The 23,696-nt window shown below is 30.9% G+C and overlaps 4 protein-coding genes across 14 annotated transcripts; all 4 read right to left on the bottom strand.

Annotated features, from left to right (window-relative positions):
- Window positions 1-1,677: 1,677 nt before the first annotated feature.
- Window positions 1,678-8,719, bottom strand: LOC130014475 (beta-glucosidase 12-like). The gene is made up of 13 exons (XM_050368104.2): window positions 8,525-8,719; window positions 8,369-8,438; window positions 5,375-5,433; window positions 5,207-5,282; window positions 5,031-5,108; window positions 4,507-4,594; window positions 4,148-4,403; window positions 3,931-4,046; window positions 3,606-3,823; window positions 3,477-3,508; window positions 3,300-3,402; window positions 2,447-2,558; window positions 1,678-1,995 (listed from the first exon to the last, which is right to left on the bottom strand). The coding sequence occupies exons 1-13, from the start codon at window positions 8,684-8,686 to the stop codon at window positions 1,827-1,829; spliced, it is 1,539 nt and encodes a 512-aa protein (XP_050224061.1). The 5' UTR covers window positions 8,687-8,719; the 3' UTR covers window positions 1,678-1,826.
- Window positions 8,720-11,552: 2,833 nt separating this feature from the next.
- Window positions 11,553-13,662, bottom strand: LOC126673811 (uncharacterized). Its single transcript, XM_050368109.2, has 2 exons — window positions 13,290-13,662; window positions 11,553-12,226 (listed from the first exon to the last, which is right to left on the bottom strand). Exon 2 carries the CDS (start codon window positions 12,176-12,178, stop codon window positions 11,762-11,764), a length of 417 nt encoding a protein of 138 aa, XP_050224066.1. The 5' UTR covers window positions 12,179-12,226; window positions 13,290-13,662; the 3' UTR covers window positions 11,553-11,761.
- Window positions 13,663-15,721: 2,059 nt separating this feature from the next.
- On the bottom strand, window positions 15,722-22,126 carry LOC126673808 (G-type lectin S-receptor-like serine/threonine-protein kinase LECRK3). 11 transcript variants are annotated; one of them, XM_050368095.2, is made up of 4 exons: window positions 21,995-22,126; window positions 19,607-20,329; window positions 19,359-19,396; window positions 15,722-18,248 (listed from the first exon to the last, which is right to left on the bottom strand). In XM_050368095.2, exons 3-4 carry the CDS (start codon window positions 19,387-19,389, stop codon window positions 15,898-15,900), a joined length of 2,382 nt encoding a protein of 793 aa, XP_050224052.1. In that variant the 5' UTR covers window positions 19,390-19,396; window positions 19,607-20,329; window positions 21,995-22,126; the 3' UTR covers window positions 15,722-15,897. The 11 variants fall into 11 exon arrangements, with proteins under 11 accessions (XP_050224052.1, XP_050224055.1, XP_050224056.1 ...); XM_050368098.2 differs by having other exon boundaries at window positions 15,722-18,180; XM_050368099.2 differs by having other exon boundaries at window positions 15,722-17,942.
- Window positions 21,833-23,390, bottom strand: LOC130014474 (octanoyltransferase LIP2, mitochondrial-like). Its single transcript, XM_050368103.2, has 2 exons — window positions 23,176-23,390; window positions 21,833-22,897 (listed from the first exon to the last, which is right to left on the bottom strand). The coding sequence occupies exon 2, from the start codon at window positions 22,893-22,895 to the stop codon at window positions 22,185-22,187; it is 711 nt and encodes a 236-aa protein (XP_050224060.1). The 5' UTR covers window positions 22,896-22,897; window positions 23,176-23,390; the 3' UTR covers window positions 21,833-22,184.
- Between the last annotated feature and the right edge of the window lie 306 nt (window positions 23,391-23,696).

Raw genomic sequence — 23,696 nt, 5'->3', positions numbered from 1 at the left:
GTCTGGTCAGGTTAAAATTTAGTCCTAAAAGAAAAGCTTATTAACGATAATCCAATGTTGCTTGGGAAAACATATATAAATGGGATTATAATTGTGAAGGTTGAACCACATATTAACTAGTTCTAATTATTAGATTATAATTGAATCTAAACACTTTTTTTAAGAATGTGAGTTGTCACATTCTCACCAATTTGTAATTAATTATTTTTACCAATTAATTAAAATAATATTTCTAATATGGTATCAGAGCGGGTCGGGGCCGAATTTTTAATTTGTTGGTTGTCCGTCTGGATATCCAGTCCCAGCGGCCCAGTCAGGTGTTGCTGATGTGTGTTAAATCATAATTACAATTTTAAGGGGAGTTCAATTTCAAGTGACAACCGAATGTCCAGTCCGGTTGCACTTGAGGGGGATTATCTGTGTTAAAGATAATCTCACATTGTTTAAGAGAACAAATCTAAATGAGTTTATAAGTGTGAAGGTGCAACCACCTATTAACTAGTTCTAGTTATCAGGTCATGGTTGAACGTAAACACCTCCTTTAAGCATGTGTGTTGTCACATTCTCACCAATTTATAATTAATTACTTTTACCAATTAATCAAAATAATATTTCTAATAAAGTTAATACACGATTCCATTTTTTATTAGAAGATCTTCGATCTATCTTCGTTTCTTGGTAATTGAATTGCGCTTTGTTGATAAATATTAATCCATTAAAAAATAATAATAATTGGCTATTCATTATATTTTATAAAATTAAAATAACATAAATAAAAGGATGACTACCGTCAACAGGAAAATCAAATTATTAACGGTTCTCAGATAAAAAATAAAAATAAAAACTCTAGACGGCTAGAATTTGTTTAGAGAAAAAAGAAAGGGTTTAAGAGAAGTCTATTGTAATCGGAGTAGTTTCTAAAATCAATGTAACTCTGTCTATATGGCATATAAATTTGGCAAAAATAAAAATTCAAAATCTATTCAAACCACGACTGACAACTCTTGTTTTTTTTATAATTTTTTAAAATATACATTCAGTTATCGTGTACGCACAACTAAATCAATTCTAGAATATAGAAAATTAGATAGATTTTCGGTGATTTGATCAAATTACTTTTAATTTTTTTATAGGTTTCTTAAAATGTCAAATATTTAACTTTTTGACCCCATTAAACTTAATATTTTTGATATATTATTTTTTGAATTTTTTTAAAGAAAGGTATAAATATACCCTCTTGTTTATGCTATGAAGCATAAACATCCTTTATTTACTTTTTTTAGAATAAAAATGCATTTAATGTCAAAATGGAACAAATTTACCACTTTTACAAACAACTTTTAAAAAAGACAAACTCTGTTTGCATTATTGAGATTGAAAAAAATATGTTTATATCTGACAAAGATAGCCTTCCATAATTATTGCAACTTTTAAATATATTTTCTAGTTGCCTATCGGTTTCCAAGGCTTCGCCTTAACTAATCCAAATTCGACTCGCGTCGCGTATCTAACATGGCGGGTAAGTCTGCCAGCAGAGATTTTCTACATTTACAAGACTCGAATCCGAAAATTTACTTAAGTAATATCAAGCCGCTTACCATTTGAACCAACTACATCGGTAACTTTTAAATATCTTAATTAGTCATTTTTGTTCCTCTAATTTGAATATTTGAAACATTATATAACATCTGTGTTGTTACTGGAAGAAAATGTATTAATTATACCTTTATTTTTTAATTAAGAGACTATAAAATTCCGTAGAATTTTTTTAATACATAATTTAAATGTCTCAGAACAAGCTTCGCAATGAAATATATATAAGTAATCTATTTCTTGAGGAATTTCTTGAACCAATGAGCAGAAAGTTTGGGATATCTCTTCAGTCCATCTTTGTAATCAACATAATTGATTCCGAAACGTACGGTGTAACCATAACCCCATTCAAAGTTATCCAGTAATGACCATGCAAAATACCCCTTCACATTCGCACCATCCCTACAAATTAAAATTAGCAAATTTAATTATTATACGTCTAAGGGATAAAAATATGGGTTAATTGTCAAAATCATTCATAAATTTTAACGTATTTTATAATTAAGATACAATTTTTTAAATTTGATAAAATTGACAAACTGAGACATCAAACTATTTTTATGCTAAAAAAAATGCAGATATGGCTGTCAGAACAGCGTATATTATGATGTCCATATCATCGTCTTTTAATATAAAATATAATATAGCTCGATTTTTCGATTTGTCAAAATATAAAAGCTGGTGACTGATGTTATCAAATTTTAGAATTTGTGTTGTAATTGTAAAACACGTTGAAATTTATGATAATATTTGGATTTAACTCTAAAAATGTCATCATTTAATCTTCATTTTGAACCACTAGACAAAGAAATGGATAATTATGGCAATATTTTAAATAAAATAAAACACTTACTTGATTGCTCTTTGAAGGAAAGAAAGATGTTTATAGTAATAATCGATCCTCATATTGTCAGCAAGTTGCTCTTCAAGTGTTAATGTTGTAGCATTATTGAACTCATCAATTCCTGTGTCATATGTGTATAAAGAGATTACAATATTCATTATTTTTTGGACAAATTATATTAGTGGTGTGTGGAGTTTTCTAAATATATTATTCAGTATTTGAACTTTTATTCTTTTAGTATTAGTATTCCAATTTTGTAAATATATATGAAATTAGTGTTTTTAGCCAATTTTAGGAGAAATTCTTAGATAGACTCAGTTCATTATGTCATCCGTAGACTAAGTTTATCACACGATGATACGTAATTAAAATTGTGGCGCTATCGTAATATTACTATTCAATTGTGTTAAAAAATAATAAATAAAATTACGATAGCACCACTATTTTAATAACATGTCATCATGTGATAAGCTAGTACGCAGTTAAGAATTTCTCCGATCTCAGTCATTGTTTTACTAAAAGTAAAAATAATCCTCATATTTATAAAATCTATTGTCTTTTAACATATTCGCAAATTACAAAATGATAGCATGTGAAAATACTTCTCTATATGGAATTTAAATGGAAAGCAGCATCAACAAATCTAGAATTTATTTTGAACTTTGTTAGTAAGCATGTGAGCTGAAAATGACTATAAACACTCATTTAAAATATTTTTTTAAAAGTAAATTACTATTTAAAAAAGAAGAAGGAAATTTTAAGTATTATTGATGTTTATCCTTAAATTTTTAATTTATTTTAAGAATATTATTTTTATGTGTAGAGTACAATTAAAATATTTTGAAGGTAGAAATTATTTTACCATTCTCAGTGATGTAAATAAGTGGATTGTTGTACTTTTTTTTGGTGTAGAGCAAAAGATCTCTAATTCCTCTTGGATATACATAGAGCCATTCTGAAGCAGCCTGCAATTTCTAAATATTAAGTCTCATATTTTATTTTATTTTTATAAATTTGGCTGTGTGAATGATTAACGTACCTTAGGACCAATTGGAATTCCATTACGCTCAGCTACATAAACAAAAAAAATTGAAGAGTAATTAATATAACATGAGTGAAATTAGTTGGAAAATTTTCAATTATAAGTTGAATAAAAAAAATTGCTCACTTGAAAGATTGGCTCGAGCATCGGTTAAAATGGTAGCATTAATAGTATTAGAATAGCGTACATATGCTGCATAGTTAGAAGTATAATAGTTCAATCCAAGAAAATCAAACGACCCTTTAACCATTTTAGATTGCTCCTCTGAAAATTTTGGTAATCTATCCCCAACTAGAGATTTTAATGTGTGGGGATAATCGCCATTTGATATCGGATCCATAAACCTGCAAAACAATAGAATTTCGGACTTTTAAAAGCATTTCCAAAATTGAAATAAAATGTCAATCAATATGTTGGACCGGAAAATATTTTGTACAACATAAATATGTACCATCCGAACATGAAATCAATAGCTCGTTTTGCAGCATTTCGATGATGCTTGGCATTCGAGTAGGGGATAAACCAATTTGATACTAAAGTAATCCCTATTATTCCCTTCTGCTTTTCCTGCCAAATATATTATCATGAACCTAAATATAATTTCTTTTTTCACGAAAAATTAACTAAAACATATTCTACAAATTAAATGAGGTAAAATAAAATTAAACCTGAAATTTGGTCTTGTACAATCTGACTGCAGCAGCATGAGCAAGAAGCTGATTATGAGCGACAATGTATGGCTCGGTTGCTGAATCGCCCCCTGTACAATTCAATTCTAACCAACTCGAACATCTACCCGGTGCTAACGCCCCCATAGCATACCCAGCAACACTATAGCTCCATGGCTCGTTCAATGTGATCCAATGCTTCACTCTGTCTCCAAAAAGTTTAAAACATATTTCCGCATAGTCTCGAAAATCATCCCTATATTTATTTATTAACAATTGAAAATCAATAAGATTAAAATTGAGTAAATTGAATTAAAGATTTAAAGATTTGAATATCAGTAGTATGGCTAATTACTCACACAATCTTATAACTAAGAAAACCGCCATATTCATCTTCCAAAGCTTGAGGAAGATCCCAATGGAAGAGAGTTATAAAGGGTTGAATGCCTGAAATTCCAGAATAAAGAAACAAAATGAATTGGAGAAATTACTTGAAACATGATGCTATGTAGGGTAATTTTTATTAACAGTCCCTCAATTTTAGTTTCTCTCCCACTATAGTCCTAATTTATGATTCTTTTTCTTGATGTCACTTCAACTCCGTTTTTATCAAAATTCACGACGTTGCAGCCAACTGAATTCTTATTTGGACCGACTTTTTTTGGCTTTGCAGCACCATGTCAGTAGTTTGATGAAAATAAAACTGAAGTGACGTAAAAAATAACATGAATATAAAATAAAGTATTGAAAGAATATTGTTAGCCTAAAAATTGCAGTGGAAGATCGATGAAAGTTGAGAGGCTGTCGGTGAATATTACCGTAATATATAAGTTTACAAATAAATAATTAAATTAATTATAAGAATAATTAATGAAATTATAACCATTGGCTAGAAGCTCATTGATGAGGTTGTTGTAGTATTTGGTTCCCTCTTTGTTAACTCCTCCATTTAATTTGCCTTCTGTATTATGCATCAATTAACATTTTGTTAGCTTCTAACAGTTGGAGTTTTATTTTATAAATAATAATTATAATATAGATTTTAAATATTAATTTTACTTGGCAATATTCTAGACCAGGAGATGGAAAATCTGTAAGCGTCTAAGCCCATCTCTTTCATAATCCCAACATCTTCCTGTAATATAAATAGAAATAATTAATTAGCTTGGCTATTACTGTAACAAATCAAAATAAATTAAATATTTTAATAATCAATATCCAATTTACCTTGTACCGATGATATTCATCATTAGCCACATCTCCAGTGCTACCGTCCAGTATTTTGCCTGCCATTTAATTATTCATGTCTAATTATTTATGAATAAAATCACATTTAAATTATTTTAAATGTACAATATGTAACAAGAGATTATCAGAAAAGTCGGTCGACTATATTAACAGACGTTACGAAGAATAATCCAATTAGGAAATCCAAATTATTGCCACTGAGGACAAAACACAACGTAATTTCTTCTGCTGGCCTTTCAATTTCTGGACTATACCCACAAACGTATTTGTCGACCATTACCCACTTCCAATTTCTTCAAAAAAAAAAAATATGATGAGGACTAATTTTTACGAGCTTAAGTCCATACTCACCGTCAAATTTCGATACTTGATAATTTCGTCAATAAATTCACATACTTGTTAATTTAGAATTATAATGGTCAACAGTATAATTCCAATCACACCAATTATTAGAAAAAATAGTTGAAATTTAAACCTGCGACTATAGCGTCCAGTTGATGCTTATACCATAAAATTCATCTTACTCATAACTTGTATAAAAAAATCATTTGCTAAATTTAGAACTTTTAAAGAAAATCATCTTAAATTTGGCATTATCACCCAATTTACCACTTCAACTTTAAATTGACTTATAAATATTCCACCATCTTCACAAAATATATAGTATTTCGATTATCTATCTATACTATATATAAAAGCACGGATGGGGGGGACAGGCAAATTTACTGAATAATCCTTTTCAGTTTATTACTAAATAAAGGTTTTATAGTTATTAACTAATTAGTTAATAAATTAATCACTATTGTAATTAAAGTCCTAATTAGAATAGGTAGCTAAATTATCTTCAATTTAGTTTTTAGTATGTAAAAAATAATTAAATTGTCTCCAAATTAGTAGGAATACCTATCTTTTAGTTTGATTTAACTACAAAATTAAAATACTATATTTAGTCAATATATTATTATTTAAATTTCTATCTGACTATTTTTAAAGATATTATTAATAAAATTAAGTTAATTATTTAATCATGGTTATTATAAAACCAAAAGAAGAATAAATTCAGTATGGAAAAAAATTTAATAACCGAATATATTATATTTATTTTTATAAAAATTCTTAACTAATTTAATATTAATTATAAATAAAAAAATTGATATAATTATAATAAATTTACTAATATGTACATTGACGAGTTACGTTACGAGCAACGTGCATAGCACGTAATGCGAAACTAGTTTTTTAAAAAGAGTTAAAAGGTCGAATTTATAACATATCTTTCTGAATATAAACTTAATCAATTTTCTATGTTAATTTAGGGGAGTAAAATGAACCTTTGTACATTTGTAAAAATATATTATATAATCACCATGCTATTTAAAAAATATCATGGGATAAAATTATAACGTCGGGGTGAAATTAAAAAGAGGCTAAAAGATGGAGGATTTTTTTGGTGATTAGACCTTAAAAAGGTATAAATTTATATTGTCTAATTTTTTATAAACTAGTTTCGCGTTACGTACTACGTACGTGGCTCGTAACGTAACTCGTCAATTTATTATTAATTATAATTAAATCAGTATATTTTATTAAAAGTCAATATTATATTAGTAACCTTTTGTTAGAAATAAGGTTTATACTCCAGTTTGTTAACTTTAATTAATTAACATTTATAATAATTATACTAATGTGACTCATCAAATTATTATAATTATATTTTTTATCTATTAGGGTAATTATATTTTTATTTAATTAATAATTATTTTTATAATTATAAATTGTACTATGTAAGTGTAAAATTCAAATAATGTTTAAAATAGTAGCTAATTAAGAATAGATTATTTTATTTTATATTTTAGATGATTATTTTAATAGTTTTTAATATTTTTAATTGATAATCAAATTTTATTATTATAGAAAATTCAAATAGAATATATCAAATAGTAGTTTAAAACTAAAACTGGACATCTACATCCAAACCAATCACTTGTCTGGTTTGAAAAGACAGTCTAGTTCGGTATTGGCTTCATAAACAAATATTGTTTCATGAGTTTAGTTCCGAAAAACCGGAAGCGAAGCGCTATGCCGGGGCGGGGGGACGGGAAAAGTAGCATTGCTGTAGACTTGAAGGCACTTTAAACTGGCTTTCTACGTCTGGATGCAAAGACTCAACATAAACCCTATGGAATATAATTTTATAAGAACCAAGACTCAAACTCTAGAGCAGAGCCGAAATCCACAAATTCATAAGAAATCAAGATAGCCCACATAGTTCCTAGTTAAAGAAACGATTGATTAAATTGACAGACGTAGTGAGAATTAATTAATAATTAATTACCGAACAATACCTATACACAGTCATTAAATTCTAATATAACTCTACCTTTAAATGATAAATTAGTAATCAATGAGTAATTAGTAATGACTACAAAACCTTTTAGTAATAATCAATTAGTCATAAATTTGAAAGGACAATTTGGTAAATGTGTCTGTCCCCCCTCCATCCGTGCTTTTATATATAGTATAGATAACCATATCGCAAATTATGTTTAAAATAATATTATTTATTTAAAAAATAAAAAAGTTTACTTAAAATGTTACTAAAAATGGAAAACTATTAGTGGGAGTATAACTTTTTGGTCTACCATAATATACTTCCATGATATAATAATCATTTTAATTCATAATGATTTGACATCTATTCACTAAAAAATGTTATCACATCAAAATGTTCCCCAATTAAGATAAGGGTTCAAATAATCATGATATAATATATGTATATTGATATCATGATATGTGATGACCACAGGATTCAATTTCAATACCTCCATGTTTTAGGAGTCTAGCCATGACTAGTCATATAGATTTTTTCAGAAGAATAAACTATAAATAACAATGTCAGAATTTCATAAATATTTTGAAAATTAAAATTAACGCTAAAACGTAAAACTCGATAAGTTTTTTCGTTATTTTTACCAGGATATCTATGAGCGTAAGTATCCCAAATACTTGGTCCTTTACCACCTTCATGTGCTGCACCTTCATACTGATGACAAAAATTAATGAATGCTTTATCAGATGATCAACTATAGTTTTAAATGGAAATTGAAAACAACCTGAAATCCGGCTGACCTGGTAAGCCGCTGATGCTGTCCCGAAAAGAAAACCTGCCGGAAAACTGCTCCGGTTAAGTGAAATAGGATCATAGTTGCCTGAAAAAGCTACACTTGTAGTCTCTACTGAGCCAAGAACTAGTAGCAGCAGGCTAAGCAATATAAAACTTTTAATTGCCATTTTTTTGATTTGTCTGCCAATATTGGCCTGTCTCTAACTCTATTTATAGAGTGACTAGTTCATGTGGTCAAAATCTGATATAAATAATGCTATTAATTAATCAAATAATTATTAATTATTTAAACCTGCCAAATGGCAGAGTGCCACAAACAAATTAAGGGGTCGCGGGATAAATTATAGTGCTTAAATAATCATACTAAATAGCATTATTTATATCAGATTTTGAAGATTCGTTTATATTTGGATTTGATGACTAGTATGCAGTTGTAACCACAATTAGCAGTATTCAGAAACAGTCATCAGTTTTCTCCACTAATTAAATTGCTGAATTGAAGTCTAAATGTATATATGAATAAAGACAAGTCTCTCTGTTTTTTTTCCCTTTTTATTTCTTCTCACGGAATATATTAGATGAAAGTAAAATATACTTAATAGGCAATTACGAAGTTAAATATAAACATGGATAGACAATAATCATACTTAATTAAGTTAAGTTTAGATAATTTATGTCACTTGATCCATCCAAATAAGTGGGGTTTCTTCATAATTATCATCTTAGATAGGAGAAATACTTGCATGAAAAGGTAATACATGTAAAAAACATAAAAAGTTAATGTATAAATTATTGTAAAGACATCCTCCAATATTTAGCTTAATAATAATGTCGGAATCCAAATATACGTTTTGTTACATGTAATTGAAATCGAATGTCATGTGGTGTCACGGGCATTCAAATGTCTCAGTTTGATGTAAGATTATCTACCACATCTTTGAAATTTAATAATAATGGAGAAAAATGGACAAAGCATTTTTTTGTGTAACAAAATTAAAATAAAAAAAATTCTATAATTCCAAATTTGGAAGATTTTTTTGACTACAAATTATAATTTAGGAACGAGAATGAAATTAAGGGATCATAAGTGAAAATACTCTAAATTAAGGAACACAACACCAAGAGATCCACACTGGTCACGTGATTTTTTTAAAAGCTTAATTTGTCTTTAATGATAAAAATATAATCAACTAGTACCTCCTATGACATATTGATACTAATTAGAGTGCAATACATACAAGTTGTAACAAAACGATTTCAAACAAAGTCTAATTAATTAGGTAACTAATAATACAAAACTGAAGTTCAGTCATTGACAAAGATTAATTTAAGATTATTTGTCTTTTTGTAAAAACATTTATCGAGAGAAAGGTAAGTAAGAGCATCTCATTTTAATATATGCCTATTACAAGAGATTTCTAAATAAACACTCTCTTTTTCATAAAAATTAAAAAATATACTCTTTATATCCCATGAAAAAAAAATCACTATTTTTAGTATTAATTTAGGATAAAAATATTAAAATTTCCTTGTAGTCCTATTATATACATTAAATATAGTAGCTTTGGATTTTTAAATCATTAATCCACGATTATTCGCTTTAAAAAATTGGTATTTTAAAAGTATTACAATAATTTAATTATAATTAATTAATTTTTTTAAAAATTCTTGTGAAAGTATAATATTTTTTTATTTTTATAAGACAAAGTGAATATTAATTAATTAATTAAGTCTAATAATTATATATAATAATGTCCCGTGTTACCCTTTACATAAATAATTTATAATTTTACAGGGTTGATTTATAAGATACTAGAAGTGTATGATTTTAATAAACTGTCACAGTTCAGTCAAAATCATTGACAGATGCTCATTAGTTGGTTTCTTCTTTTTTTCTCCCTAATTTTTCCACTTTAGAAAAGTCACAATAACTAAATAAATAGTAAATGGAAATAAAATTTCAAAATTAGATCATCTCATCCATTTCAAATTACAAAAATTGTCATTTTCAAAGGGAGGGACTGAGGAAAAAGAATAGTTACTATAAAGCTTATTATTTATTGAAACTGAAAAGTAAATTAAATAAATAAGAACAAACTAATAATTCAAATATAATTTTATTTCATTCTAAAATAATACTCAATTAGGATGGAGAGATTTTAACTTAAAATCAAAATCGCTGGTTTGATCAATTTAGCCCGGGTTCTGCTCTAATCTGGCCCAAGTTTGATACTTTTTGGGCTGGGCCAAAACCGGCCCGTGACCAGCGTAGAACCTTCAATAAATGGAGTTTAACCACATTTAATCTTGTGATTATTTCTTGCTTGGATAAACATAATAACCTTCATCTTGACATCGACTCAAAAAGTAAAATTAACTTTATCCATAATAATAATAAAAAAAAAAAAACAAATGAGCTAAAAGTATTAATTAGTCAAGGTAGGGTTGCCCAATTTTTGAAACTACTTTAGGGTTTCTTGGAATTGATAGTTTTTAGATGAGTTGTGAATAAAATAGAGCACCAATGACCCAATCACTTGAAAATTCTTAACAATAACCAGCACGTCTATAAGTTTCAGACAAGAAAAGCCCAAATTCTATCCTCAACTCACCTAATCTTAAACCCAATCCACAAGCAAATCAAGAAACCACAGGAAGCTGGAAATTCTAACATCAGAATATCAACTAGAGAGCTAGGTAGCACAGACACGTATACGGAAAAACAGAATATATTTCGAATAAAATGGTGTCATTTTAAAAAATATTATATTGCGAATGAAGTTTTGTATCCAAAACACCAGATTTCCGACATGTTTTTAAAATGGATAATATTAAATCAAATGAAGTGTCCGTACTACATGAATAAGGCTTTGAATATTATTCAAGAACATGGAGTTTCAGGACTGTAGCTGCTCTGCTCCCGGATAAAAACTGCCATGATTTCATTCAAACTATTGGTTGCAACAGAAAATTTCAACGGAAGTGAATCAAATAGAAACGAAGCGAACAAAAATATGCTACAGGAGCACCTGATAGAGTACAACATAATTATATTATCAAAAATTACAGGTACTGCATATCAGTGCCAAAACTCCTGATACAATTGTAAACGAATTTAACAATTGAAAATCCATAAGCCAAAAAACAAAATGAAATTAAAGATTTGCGAGGCCTCACTTCGTATTTTGTTCTTTGTCCGAGAAGTCAAAAGAAGTCATCTGTCGTAGCAGCCGACCACAACCTCATTTACATTCAACACCTGCCTCAGCAGCTCGACGAGGTTTGCTTTTCCGCCTGCTTCCATTGTGCCGGAACCCATTTGACTTAGTTGAGTCGTCGGTACTTGATCTGGTAGAAATACCATTTTCTTCCTTTAATACGGACTCGGATTTCTCCTTCGGCTGTGAATATCGCTTCCTCTTCTTTCCATTTTCCGTCATTATCAGACTTTTAGTTTCTTTGCTTGCAAGGCTTGTTTTTCCATTCTCTCCGTCTTCCTCTTCTATTTTTTCAACTTCTTCATCATCGATATCATCTTTAAGCGGTTTTTGAGGCCTTCCCCTTCTCTTCTGCGCCGGAATCTTTTCTTCCTCTCCACTTCCAAGATCATCATGATTGCTGACCGTCAACTTTTTTGCCTTTCCTCTACCTCTACCCATAATTTTAAAATCCCTTGACTAGAAAACTCATACGAACAAAGAATCTTTCTGCCGGATCCCAAAAACAAAAAGAAGACGTCACGTTAAGGTACTGATGATACAAAATCCCCCACTGGAAACAGCAGCAGAAATAGCAAAATGCATTGCAAACTTAGCAACCCTATAACTATAAGTCTATAACAATCAATGTCATGCTATTAGAATCATACAATGTACTTCAGATTCAGCAATAGATATAACGAGAAAAGAAAAAACTAATGATACCCTTCTGCTTCTAGATATTTTACTAGTCGACCTTATACTATAATTCAAGCTATGCAATAATAAGTTTATACAAGTAGTACAATTAGAATTCTGTAATTGAACTGGTTTTGCTTAATTTGACAGTATGCATAACTTAAGATGACCAGTTGCAGTTCAAGAACTCAATGTAGAGAACACATCCATACAGAGAAAATACTCCATTATCAGCATCTCAAAAAAATACGCCATAACGATAACCGAAGCAGAAGAACTGCTTAAAGTTTCTCTCGATTTATCAGACAACTAAGACAAGAACATCAATTTAAACCTATTTTTTGCCAAAAGTTTAAAACTCTATTCGATTTTCCTTCCCTTATGAGCTCAAAATATAAAATACTCAACTCGAAAGATCAATTCACTCGAGATTAAATATCCACGAACACAATCAATAAATCTACAATCTTCTATTTTCAGATTTCACATAGATAAAAGCTTATGATAATCAGAAATCTAAAACCCAATCCAAAAACAAACAGCAAGATAAACTTTAAGTTTCTAGACCAAAACTCAAAACTTTTCATTGAGATTATTATTTATAGCTAGAGATATGCATCCTTAATCAAAACAAAAATGAAATTCAAGAAGAAAAAGGTACACCCTTTAAGCAACTCAAATTAGAGACACGAATTTGACACCATGCAAATACACAAAACAAAATCTTGCTGAACCCATCAAAACAAAGATCCAACAAAACCATAAAAATCTCAACTTTCATACTAAAACAATGAATAGACTGATAAAAACGAAATCTTTAGCTTGAACACTGTCCTTACAATCAATAAGCATACAAAAACCTCAAGAAACTGACCTGATTATGATAACAGCTTCTCTGCAACTTCAAACCCATTACTTTGAATCTGTCAAGCAAGCAAAAATGAAAAACAAAGCTTGAAAAAAACCAATACCCAGTTGGGTATTTTGGTTTCTTTCTTACTAATGAACAAAACTAAAGACTTTAAAATACTAAATTAATGATCTAACACACTTGAAGTTGATACCCAGATCAAGAAACATCGAGAGATTCGAAAATATTAAGGATTTTGAATAGAGTACTTAGTTAAGGAGCGGCCCCTCAGAAAAAAGATGGGCTTAAGTGAAATGAAACCTACAAAAAAATAAAACACAGTGAGAAACAGAGAGAAAAAAATAAAGAGATATTTGTTGATTGGCCTTTGTGAATCTGTACACTGTGTTACAACTGTATCTTTTGAGTGTTGTTGTCTGTAACAAAATTTAATTTTGAGGGTGTTTTGGTAACTTTGGATAAGTTAATGTGCAAGTGAAAAAACTACTTCAAAGCTCATCTACTTTGGTTCTTGCCTTAAATTCATCATTTCATTTTAGTTTCAAATTTATCTTAGGTAATTTTGCGTTAAAATACATATAACGTGTGTTTAGTTGTAATTACTTAATTGATTGGTGTTTGAACTTTTCACAATATACTATTTTAGCGTTTAAACATTTGTTTAAATTAGTATTTTAACTTTTAGGAAGTATGTCGAATGAGTATTTGTTAGTCATTTTTCGATCATAAAACCAATCAAAAAACCGTTTCTCAAAAAGACATTGCTGATATGGTTTACTGGTTTAATTGCAATAAGATTAGACTTGTTCATGGGTTGATTTTGGCAGATTCAACTTGAATTTAGGCAGTTCAGACCTAACCGATGTAAATTTTATGTAGACTAACGAAGCTCGGCTTGTATACTTTATTTATATAGTTTGCACCGGAATTTTTACATGAAAAATATATAATAATAAAAGTCTGAGCTTACCTATAAACAGAACTTATTGTGGGTTTAAATTTGAGACAAAAATTAATTGTTCAAGCTTGGTTCGAGACTCATGTACAAGTCTATATACGATGCAGACATTTAAGTAAAAATGAATCATGATCGAAAACAATTTTTAGAAAAAAAATTGAAATACTAATCTAAATAAAATTAAAATTTAGGACCAAAATAGCATATTAGCAAAAGTTCAAATACCAGTAATATAATTTTACTTGAAATCTCTAGTAAAATCTTTTCTACCAAACTAAGCTTGCCCTCTTAAAGTCATAAGAATCTTTTCCCTAACTTTGGTCAGTCACTGAATGCTTTGTTTTTGACTTGGTCCTTACTCCTCGCCCCATCATTATTTAATTTCTTTTTTTTTTGGCCCCTACTTAAACTGCTAATATTGAATCTACTACTAATTTGGTGAAATTTTTATAGCTGTTATGCATTTTTAATGAAAATTTTGAGAATAAAATGCTATTTTTACAAATTTTTAAAATAAATTAAGGGACCATAAATACAGATTTACTCAATAGTACATTATTAAACAAAAATGAGAAAAGTCAATTAAAATACAGAAAAAATAAACGTCGGTTCTATAATACTTAATTATATGTAATTAAATACCTTGTTTATAATTTAATCGTACAAGTAAATAAAATATAATATTATGTAGTTGTCCCAGTGTATCATATGTCTTTAAATTAACATAACGTGATTAATTAGATACATGAACTTTATTAGATCAGACCTTTATTTTATACTTAAAGGCTGATATAAGTCTGAATCAAAAATATTTTGACATATTTATTTTTAAGGATGACAGCTCAAATATTTCAAACATAAAGATAAACTCCACAGTCCACAGTTATAACTTTGACAACTTGTTCATAAGTTATTCTGAGATGTGATATGATAATAATTCATCAATGAAAAAAAAGTCCGGAGTGTCGAAAAATTAGAGATAAATTAAAAATTAGATCAGAACGAAAAAAAATCCTAGATCCGCCAATAATTACATTAAATGAAAATTCTATGTGTGTTTTTGTCCATAAAACAACTATCATTATGTTAAATTGTAGCCAAAGCCAAGAAGAAAGAATCATTAGTTTATTATTACAAAAGGAGTAAATTATAATTCGTTTCAGAAATTATTATTTGGTTAATAATTACTTGATGAGTTAGATTTATAATTACTTGCATCAATCAAGAACCGATCAAATTGTTAATTTAAACCAAATTAACCAAAATTAAAAAATATAAAAAGAAAGGACTGACTTATGCAGTAAATTTAGGTAAACCAATAAAAATCGATTTAAATCATAACTGAATTGAATTTTTTTTTAATTACCGAGCTTAAGTAACTGAACTAATTGAATTAACCAAAAAACTTTCACCGAACTTAAGTAAAATAAATCGATTAAACCGGTTAATTCAGTTTAACCAATCATATGAACACCCCTAAAACCAACAAGCTTTATATAAATTAATTGATGAATTCACAACACTTATGATCAAAACTATCAATTAAATTAACAAGATTTTGTACAATATTACTAATAATGTAAACTCACACAGATGCTTGGTTGCTGCTATCAACCATTCCATTTCACAAGAGCTGAAGAAATGGCATTTAGTTTATAGTTCTAGACTAGTGCTGAAAAATGAGGTTGGGTCTGGAGGGACAGAGACTTGAACAGCACCTTCAAGCATATGAATCACCTTGTTCATCGCGGGTCGTAAAGACGGATTGTCCTGAATGCACCATATCGCCACCATCACAAACCTTTCTACTCTCTTTATGTCATTCACAGCCTCCTCCTCGTCTTCCACTAGCGTATGCACATTGCCGTCTTTATAGCTATCGTAAGCCCAGTCAGCCAGTATTACTGGATTTTTCCCTTCAGCATCAATCTGAAAGTTTCTTTTGCAGCATATCAGCTCCAGCAGCAGAATGCCGAAGCTGTACACGTCTACTTTGGATGTAATCGGCATGTTCTTGAACCATTCGGGTGCCACAAATCCTTTTGTTCCTCTGATTGCTGTCGTAGTTTGAGACTGGTCCGTCTTCAAAAGCTTGGCTAGTCCAAAATCTGATATTCTTGCGGTAAAAGTTTCGTCTAGAAGGACGTTTTGTGGCTTGATATCGCAGTGTATGATCTGCGAGCGGCATTCTTCGTGGAGGTATGAGAGACCTCTTGCTATTCCAAAAGCTATTTGCCTTCTTTTATACCAGTTACGCCTTGAATTGCCAAATAAGAAACTAGCCAAACTGCCATTGCTCATGTATTCATACACTAGTTGTCGGTGTTTGTTTTCGTTACAGAATCCTACAAGTTTGACTAGATTTTTGTGATTCGTTCCTCCTATAATATTCACTTCTGCTTCAAATTCCTTGTCACCTTGCGTCGCCACTTCTTTTAACTTCTTCACCGCGATAAGTTTTGTATCTTCGGATTCTATAGCCCCTTTATAGACAGTTCCAAAAGAACCACTGCCCAGTTCTTCTTTGAAACCTCCAGTTGCGACGTCTAGCTCGTTGTAACTGAAACTTCTCGGATTCATAGCAAACGTGACTTGGAGCGAGGTTGGCTCAACTATCTTTGATCTTTGTTGACTACGGCGGTTAAGGAACATAAGAACTGCTGCTATCAGTAAGAGAAGATTTAAAAAGCCAGAGCTTCCTAAGAATACTGATCCAATGAGGATCAAAGTTGAGTTATCATTCTTGTTTAAACTTGAAGTGGAGTTGTCTCTCCGAACTTTAATTAGGGCCTTTCCTCCAACGCCCGGATCAATCCTCCCATTTGAGATAGGAATTCTCTTCTTCCAACAATCTTGATTTCTAAAAATGGCAACAGAACAGTAACAATCGCTCAAGCAAGCCTCTCTGCACCAATCTTCACTCACTGGATTGAAACTTTCGTAATCAGAAAGAGGCCAATCCGTATTAGGCATCTCAACTAGATCAAAAGATTCTGTTTCCTGAGATGCTGCATCACAATTCTGTGCAACAAACCCTTGCTTGCATCCCTTACTCTTATCATTCGGATCCAAAAAACTGTAACCAGGAGGGCACCGGCAGTTTGGTCTTTGATCATCTCCTAATTCGCAATAGCTGTTGAAGCCACAAGCTCCACTACCAGTATTCCCCTCAATTCTCGTGCAAATATTTCCAGGTATGAAAGATAAAATTGTCCAAGAAGATGGCCACTTTCCAGCGCTTGAACTGGCATTCTTTGGGTAGACGTAATGCCTAAAAGGCCCATCAAGGTCAATGGTTGCCCGTTGATAGAAATCTCTCGTTGATGCTGCATTAGAAAACACATAGTTGAGTATGCTTCCATTTCTTGCGACGAGGAACACATATCCAGACTGATTGAAGATCACCTGAAAACCGCTGCCTATGGAACTCTGTGTAGACCAATAAGGAGCATTAGTAGTATCGAAAGGATAGATTGTGGTGTACAGGAGAAGATTCCCATCAGTTTGTAGCGAAAACTTGAATCTGCCATTTGAATAATTTCTTTCTGAATAGCGAGCAATAAGTTCACTTCCTTGATCCATAGTCTGTGTTGGTAATATTGTGTCTGTCGGTTCATCAAAACTTCCCCACAAGGTGACAGAATCTTGGTCCGCTAGCACAAAGTTTCCAGTATCCAGCATGGCTGCATATGAAACTCCTGCAACAGAATTGGCATTCCATATTAATCTGTTCGACTGATCATTGAGGACCAGTCGACCATCTCTGGTGAGTTGAACTTTGGATCCGATTTCAACTAGATTATTTCTATTAGCTGACCAGACTATGGTTCTTTCAGGAATCTTATGGAACCATATTGCTAGTAAGTAGCCAGTGTCTACTCGTTGAAATCCGAAAGCAAAATCGCCAGATGGAGATAACCAGAAAGCGTTATCATTCTGAGCAGTAAGGGACGATCCCAAAGATATGTTAGTGTTGGTTTGAGCATTGGAATGAATCGGCAGCACTAAAAGAAGCGAGAAGCAGAAATGAATTGGCAGTGAAGGAGACATGGTAAGAAATTTGGTAGTGTTATGCAGAAAGTAGAGAAGCTACTGAATCATATTATACCAACTGATTACAATCATGAAAAGAAAAACTAGTATATGAATAAAATAAAGACTTTTGCTTTCATATATATTGGCAGTTGTGGAGTTACCTTGAAAGATTATTCCCTAGTCTCCATCTATGTTACATGTAGGAAAAGGAAAAAGACAATGTATGAAAATTTACAAAAATTCAAAACAAAAGAAAAAATATTAAATTTCTGCAGTTTTAACAGGGGCAACATCCTAACCATATGAGATTGAGTCATTATGTATATTTAATTCTCCCTTTCAATATCACTAGTCAAATGTATTGATTTTTGACTTGTTCTGCTTTATAGAAGTCTTCTAGTGTGAATTTTAAAGCATTATTAGGAGATTTGTTTTATTGAAAGGTCTTATTATGAGAAAATTAAGGTCCAATAATACTAAATATTAAGCGAAACCCATCTACAAGTCCTCGTACTATTTATTTTTATTTTGTTTAGTCCCTCGCCAAATTTTAAATTTTAGAAACTCTCTACACTTCGTATTTTATATACCCATGGGTCCTTTTGTCAATAGAATTTGGACCGTAATATCAAACGCCTCCAATCTGAAGATAATCTTAACATAGTTTATTTGTAGATTAGCATGTATGCTTGTATCACGCTTCAAACTTCGTTGACAAAAGGACTCACGTGTATATAAAAGAAGAAGCATATGGAGTTTTTAAAATAAATTTTTTGGTAAGGACTAAATGAAATAAAAGTTACACGAGAACTTTTGAATGAATTTAGCCAAAGTATTAAGACCTGTTTTAATTATATTTTTCAGCCTAGCTTCATGAAATTAAATGTCACATCAGGATTGAAATGAAGAAATAAAAATTTACCAAAAATTAACCTAAGAAATAAAGTTGAGGCATATGCTCCATCTTATACGCAATTGAAGCATTACAAGTCTTAGTCAAACGAATTTTGGGAGATATTAGTGCAAGGCAGAAATTTCAAGATGTAGACATGGAGTTAATAAGGCAAAAGATGGTGAACCTGATTTAACATAAATGCAATGGCTAGACATTCAGGACCTACATGGCAAAAACTAATGGCAAGTCATGAATGGTAAATAGTAAATTTCTACTTTCAACAGTCTAGACCAGGTCAAGAATGTAGATATATCAAAACTGATCAAAAGCATTTAAGCCACATTTCATATATCTTCTTCACATATCAAAATTGACAATGGACAACAGTTCATTAGGATATCATTTAAACCATATATGGAGGAGCAAACTCACAGAGACGAGCAGAAAGTTTCACTGCTCCGAGCATCTGCGTAATTCTGCTCGGTCCGACTTAACTTCAATAGCTTCACGAGTAGCAGAATCCTCTTGCAATCCCAGAAGCAATCTGCATTCTTTTAAACCAATCAGATCCTGAATTCCAAAACAGAAAATTTGTTAAATTTCAATTGCTAATGAACTCATTAACAGAAGGCGGTGTTATGCTGCAGCATTAACTTTCAGTCTTTCAGTATCCTCGTTTTCCAATAATGCCGAATCATTTTCCTTCCAAATATTATTACTAAAAGTCTAAAATCAAAAAGTCAAGTAAAATAAGAAACCAACTGCTCGTGAATTACTTCATCAGAACCATACCTGTCTCCCTTCTCAAAGATGCAACTTTTTTTATCTACAATACCACACGGTAAGATTTGCTTAACATAAGCATTAATCCGAGCTAGTTTTGAGAAAAGGCGGAAGAATTTCAAGAGGATACAAACCGAAAAGAAAGTAGTCGAGACTTTTATTCGGTACAAATTCGTAGTGTTATGCAGAAAGTAGAGAAGCTACTGGATCATATTATACCAATTGATTACAATCATGAAAAGAAAAACTAGTATATAAATAAAATAAAGACTTTTGCTTTCCTATATATTGGCAGTTGTGGAGTTACCTTGACATGCAGGGAAAAAAAATACATACCTACTTTTAATCCTCTGCCTGTCAATATTGAGAAATCTACAAAAATGCAAAAAAACAATTGAACAAATATTAGTCAAATATTGACTTTTGACTTGTTCTGCTTCATAAAAGTTGGGAAGTGTCAATTTCAAAGTATTATTAGGAGAATTTTGTTTTTGAAAGATCTTCTTAAGAGAAATTTAAGGTCTAATAAGCTAAACCCATTCAAAAGTCCACGTGCTATTAGTTTACCAAATTTATATATTCGTGTGGGTCCTTCTGTCAATGGAGTTTGGAGAGCGATATCAAACACCTCCAATTTGAAGATAATCTTAACATAATTTATTTGAGATTAGTATGAATGCTTGTATCACACTCCAAATTTCGTTGACAAAAGGACCCACGAGTATATAAAATAATAAGTACAGGAAGATTTTAAAATAAAAATTTGGTACTAAATGAAATAAAAGCTATCCAAGGACTTTTGGATTTGAATGTAATTGGAAAATTTGAAGATATTACTGCAAGACAGAAAATTCCAGAGGTAGACATGGAGTTGCAGAAGTGTTGTCCACTCAAAAATGCAATGTCTACATATTCAAGACCTAGACATGGAAAACTAATGGCAAGCTAAATAGTAAATTTCTTTTTTCAACTGTCTAGACCAGGTCAAGAATGTAGACATACTTAGTCTTAACGCGTATCAAGTGCTTTTAAGACACATTTTATATAGCTCCTTACTATATCAAAATTGACAATGGATAACAGTTCATTACTATATCAAAATTGACAATGAATTGGCAGTAGTAAAAGAAGCAAGAAGTAAAAATGAAGTTGCAGTGAAACAGACATGGTAAGAAGACAGTGTTATGCAGAAAGTAGATAAGCTAAAGGTAAGCCTGGATCATATCGATTGATTACAATCATGAAACTAGTATTATAAAGAAACTAAAGATTTTTGTGGGATTGGAAGTCAAGTTGTTTTGTATGTTTCATTCTCCCTATCATTGTCAATTATTAAATGCTGATTTTTGATTTGTTATCCTTATTAGGAGACTTCTTTTCTTTTGAAATGTCTTATTAGGAGACTTTTTAGGGTCTAATAATAAGTATTAAAACCTGTGTTTAATACTTTTTTCAGCCTATGCTTCAAATGAGGATGAACCTATGAAATTAAATTTCAGGATATTCTCCATCTTATACACAATTTAAGCATTAAAAGTCTATGTCAGCTGAATTTTGTGACCAGTTGTAGAAGCATGTGAATGTAATTTGAAATTTGGAATATTATACTGCATGACAGGAAATTAAAGATGTAGAGATGGAATCAATAAGCCAGGAGCAGTAAAACTAATTTAACATAATCTCCCAGTTGCAGAAGTATTGTTCACTCAACAAGTGCAATGGTCCAGACATTCAAGACCTAGCCATGGACAAATCAATGGCAAGTTATAGTGCATTAGTTTCACTCATTCAACTGTCTGGACCGGGTCAAATAAACCCAGTTAGTCTTAACGCGTACAAGAAATTAATCTAGTGCAGTTAACATGTCATAAATCAAACTTGAAAATGGACACTAGTTCATTACAGTTTGTGATATCATTTAATTTTAACCCCTAGGTGGATGGTCAGTTTACATGTATATCCATAGTATAATTTTTGTCTGATATGTTTCAACCAAGTAATTAACAACTATGAAAATTCGCAAACATTTTAACTCACAAAAGACGATGCATCTGGAGGAACAGAACTTCCACTGCTCCCAGCATCTGCGTAATTTTGTTCAAGTGCGATCTACCTCCAACAGCTTGGCTAATCCAAAATCTGATTGTTGCATTTTTCATCAAGTAGAAGAATCATCTTGCAATTGCTAATGAACTCATGTAACAGAAGGCGGTGTTAAACTGCAGCATTAACTTTCTGTGTTCGCGCCATCCAATAATGCCGAATCATTTTCCTTCCAAATAATATTAGTAAAACCAAAAACTCGAGCAAAACATGAAACCAACTGCTCATGAACTACTTCATCCGAAGGAAGCACTGTATCTGTCTCCCTTCTCAAAGATGTAACTTCTTTATCTACAATCCCACATGGTACAATATGCTTAAAATAGTTCAAATCAGGATCAATATTAAGTGCCAATCCGTGAGAGGTAATACCGGAGGATATACGAACTCCAATGGCACCAATCTTCCTATCTCCAACCCAAACCCCTGTCTCACCCTTCTGTCCAGCACAAGCTTCTACACCATATAATGATGCCAATTCAATCATGGTTAATTCAAGTTTCTCCACATAATTCCTAGCACCAATTCCGACATCACGAAGAGATATAATCGGATATAGAACAGCCTGACCCGGGCCATGATATGTAATGTCTCCTCCTCTTTGAGTATAGTGAAGTTCAGCTCCAATCTTCCGGAGTTCAGATGTAGATATCAGTAAATTATGATCAGTCTGTCGTTTTCCAACAGTATATGTAGGTGGATGTTGCAGAGACAGCAATGTGTTAGGTATTTTAGAAGCTTTACGATCGGAGACGAGCTTTTCCTGAAGTTTAAGTGCCTGAAAGTAGTTGACAGTTGCCAGTTTCCAAACCTGAAGAGTTCGTGAAGAATTCATTTCTGCAAACAATGAAATAATTAATTCCTTTGAATTCCTCCAACGTCACACAAAAACACATGGCATAGATTGAAATGAATTCATAATCACATGGCACTGATTGTCCATTTTCCCATTTTCAGTTTTAGATCTAAAACAATAAAAGAGAGAATTATCCTGCTCATGCAATTGTGTTACGAAGAGTAATTCGCCCATTTTCATTTGGTGTTGGCATTTTATCAAACAGGTGGTGGTCAATTAAAAATGTCTAGCCAATAATAAATATGCAACAAAGGTTTACCTTAAATCAACTAATGAATCTGAATAAACAGTGGATAAATAGCTGCGGCGATTTGATAAGATGAGAACTTAGCAGTGATCAAACAAGGATAACAAATACTGCAGCTACATCCATTTAAAGGCAAGACGTTAAATTTATTTTAGAGTAACCAACAAGAACATTTATGGAGCTGACAGAAGAGCTGTGCCACATTACATGAGCCTATCCTTAGAATTAAGCCTAATTACTTAAAAAACCCTTATACCCTCACATAGAAAAAAATTCATTTATACCCTTTTTTTAATTCTTCATTTTCATCTCTACCCTAAAATTTAAATTTTTGACAATTAAATTAATTAAAGGATTAAAACATTATAAATGATTAATAATATTAATGTTTAATTAGAATATAAGTTAAATATAAAGAATTATTTTAAATATTTTTCCAAATGAAAATAGATCAAATTAGTTTTTTTAAGATAGAGACGAAAATAAAAAATTAAAAAAAATATACAAATGAATTTTTTCCTTACAAGGTTTTT

Source organism: Mercurialis annua, linkage group LG3 (genome assembly GCF_937616625.2).
Source record: "Mercurialis annua linkage group LG3, ddMerAnnu1.2, whole genome shotgun sequence".
Classification (NCBI taxonomy): domain Eukaryota; kingdom Viridiplantae; phylum Streptophyta; class Magnoliopsida; order Malpighiales; family Euphorbiaceae; genus Mercurialis; species Mercurialis annua.
Note: the sequence above shows the minus strand (reverse complement) of the source record. Positions and strands in the feature narration are given on the sequence as shown.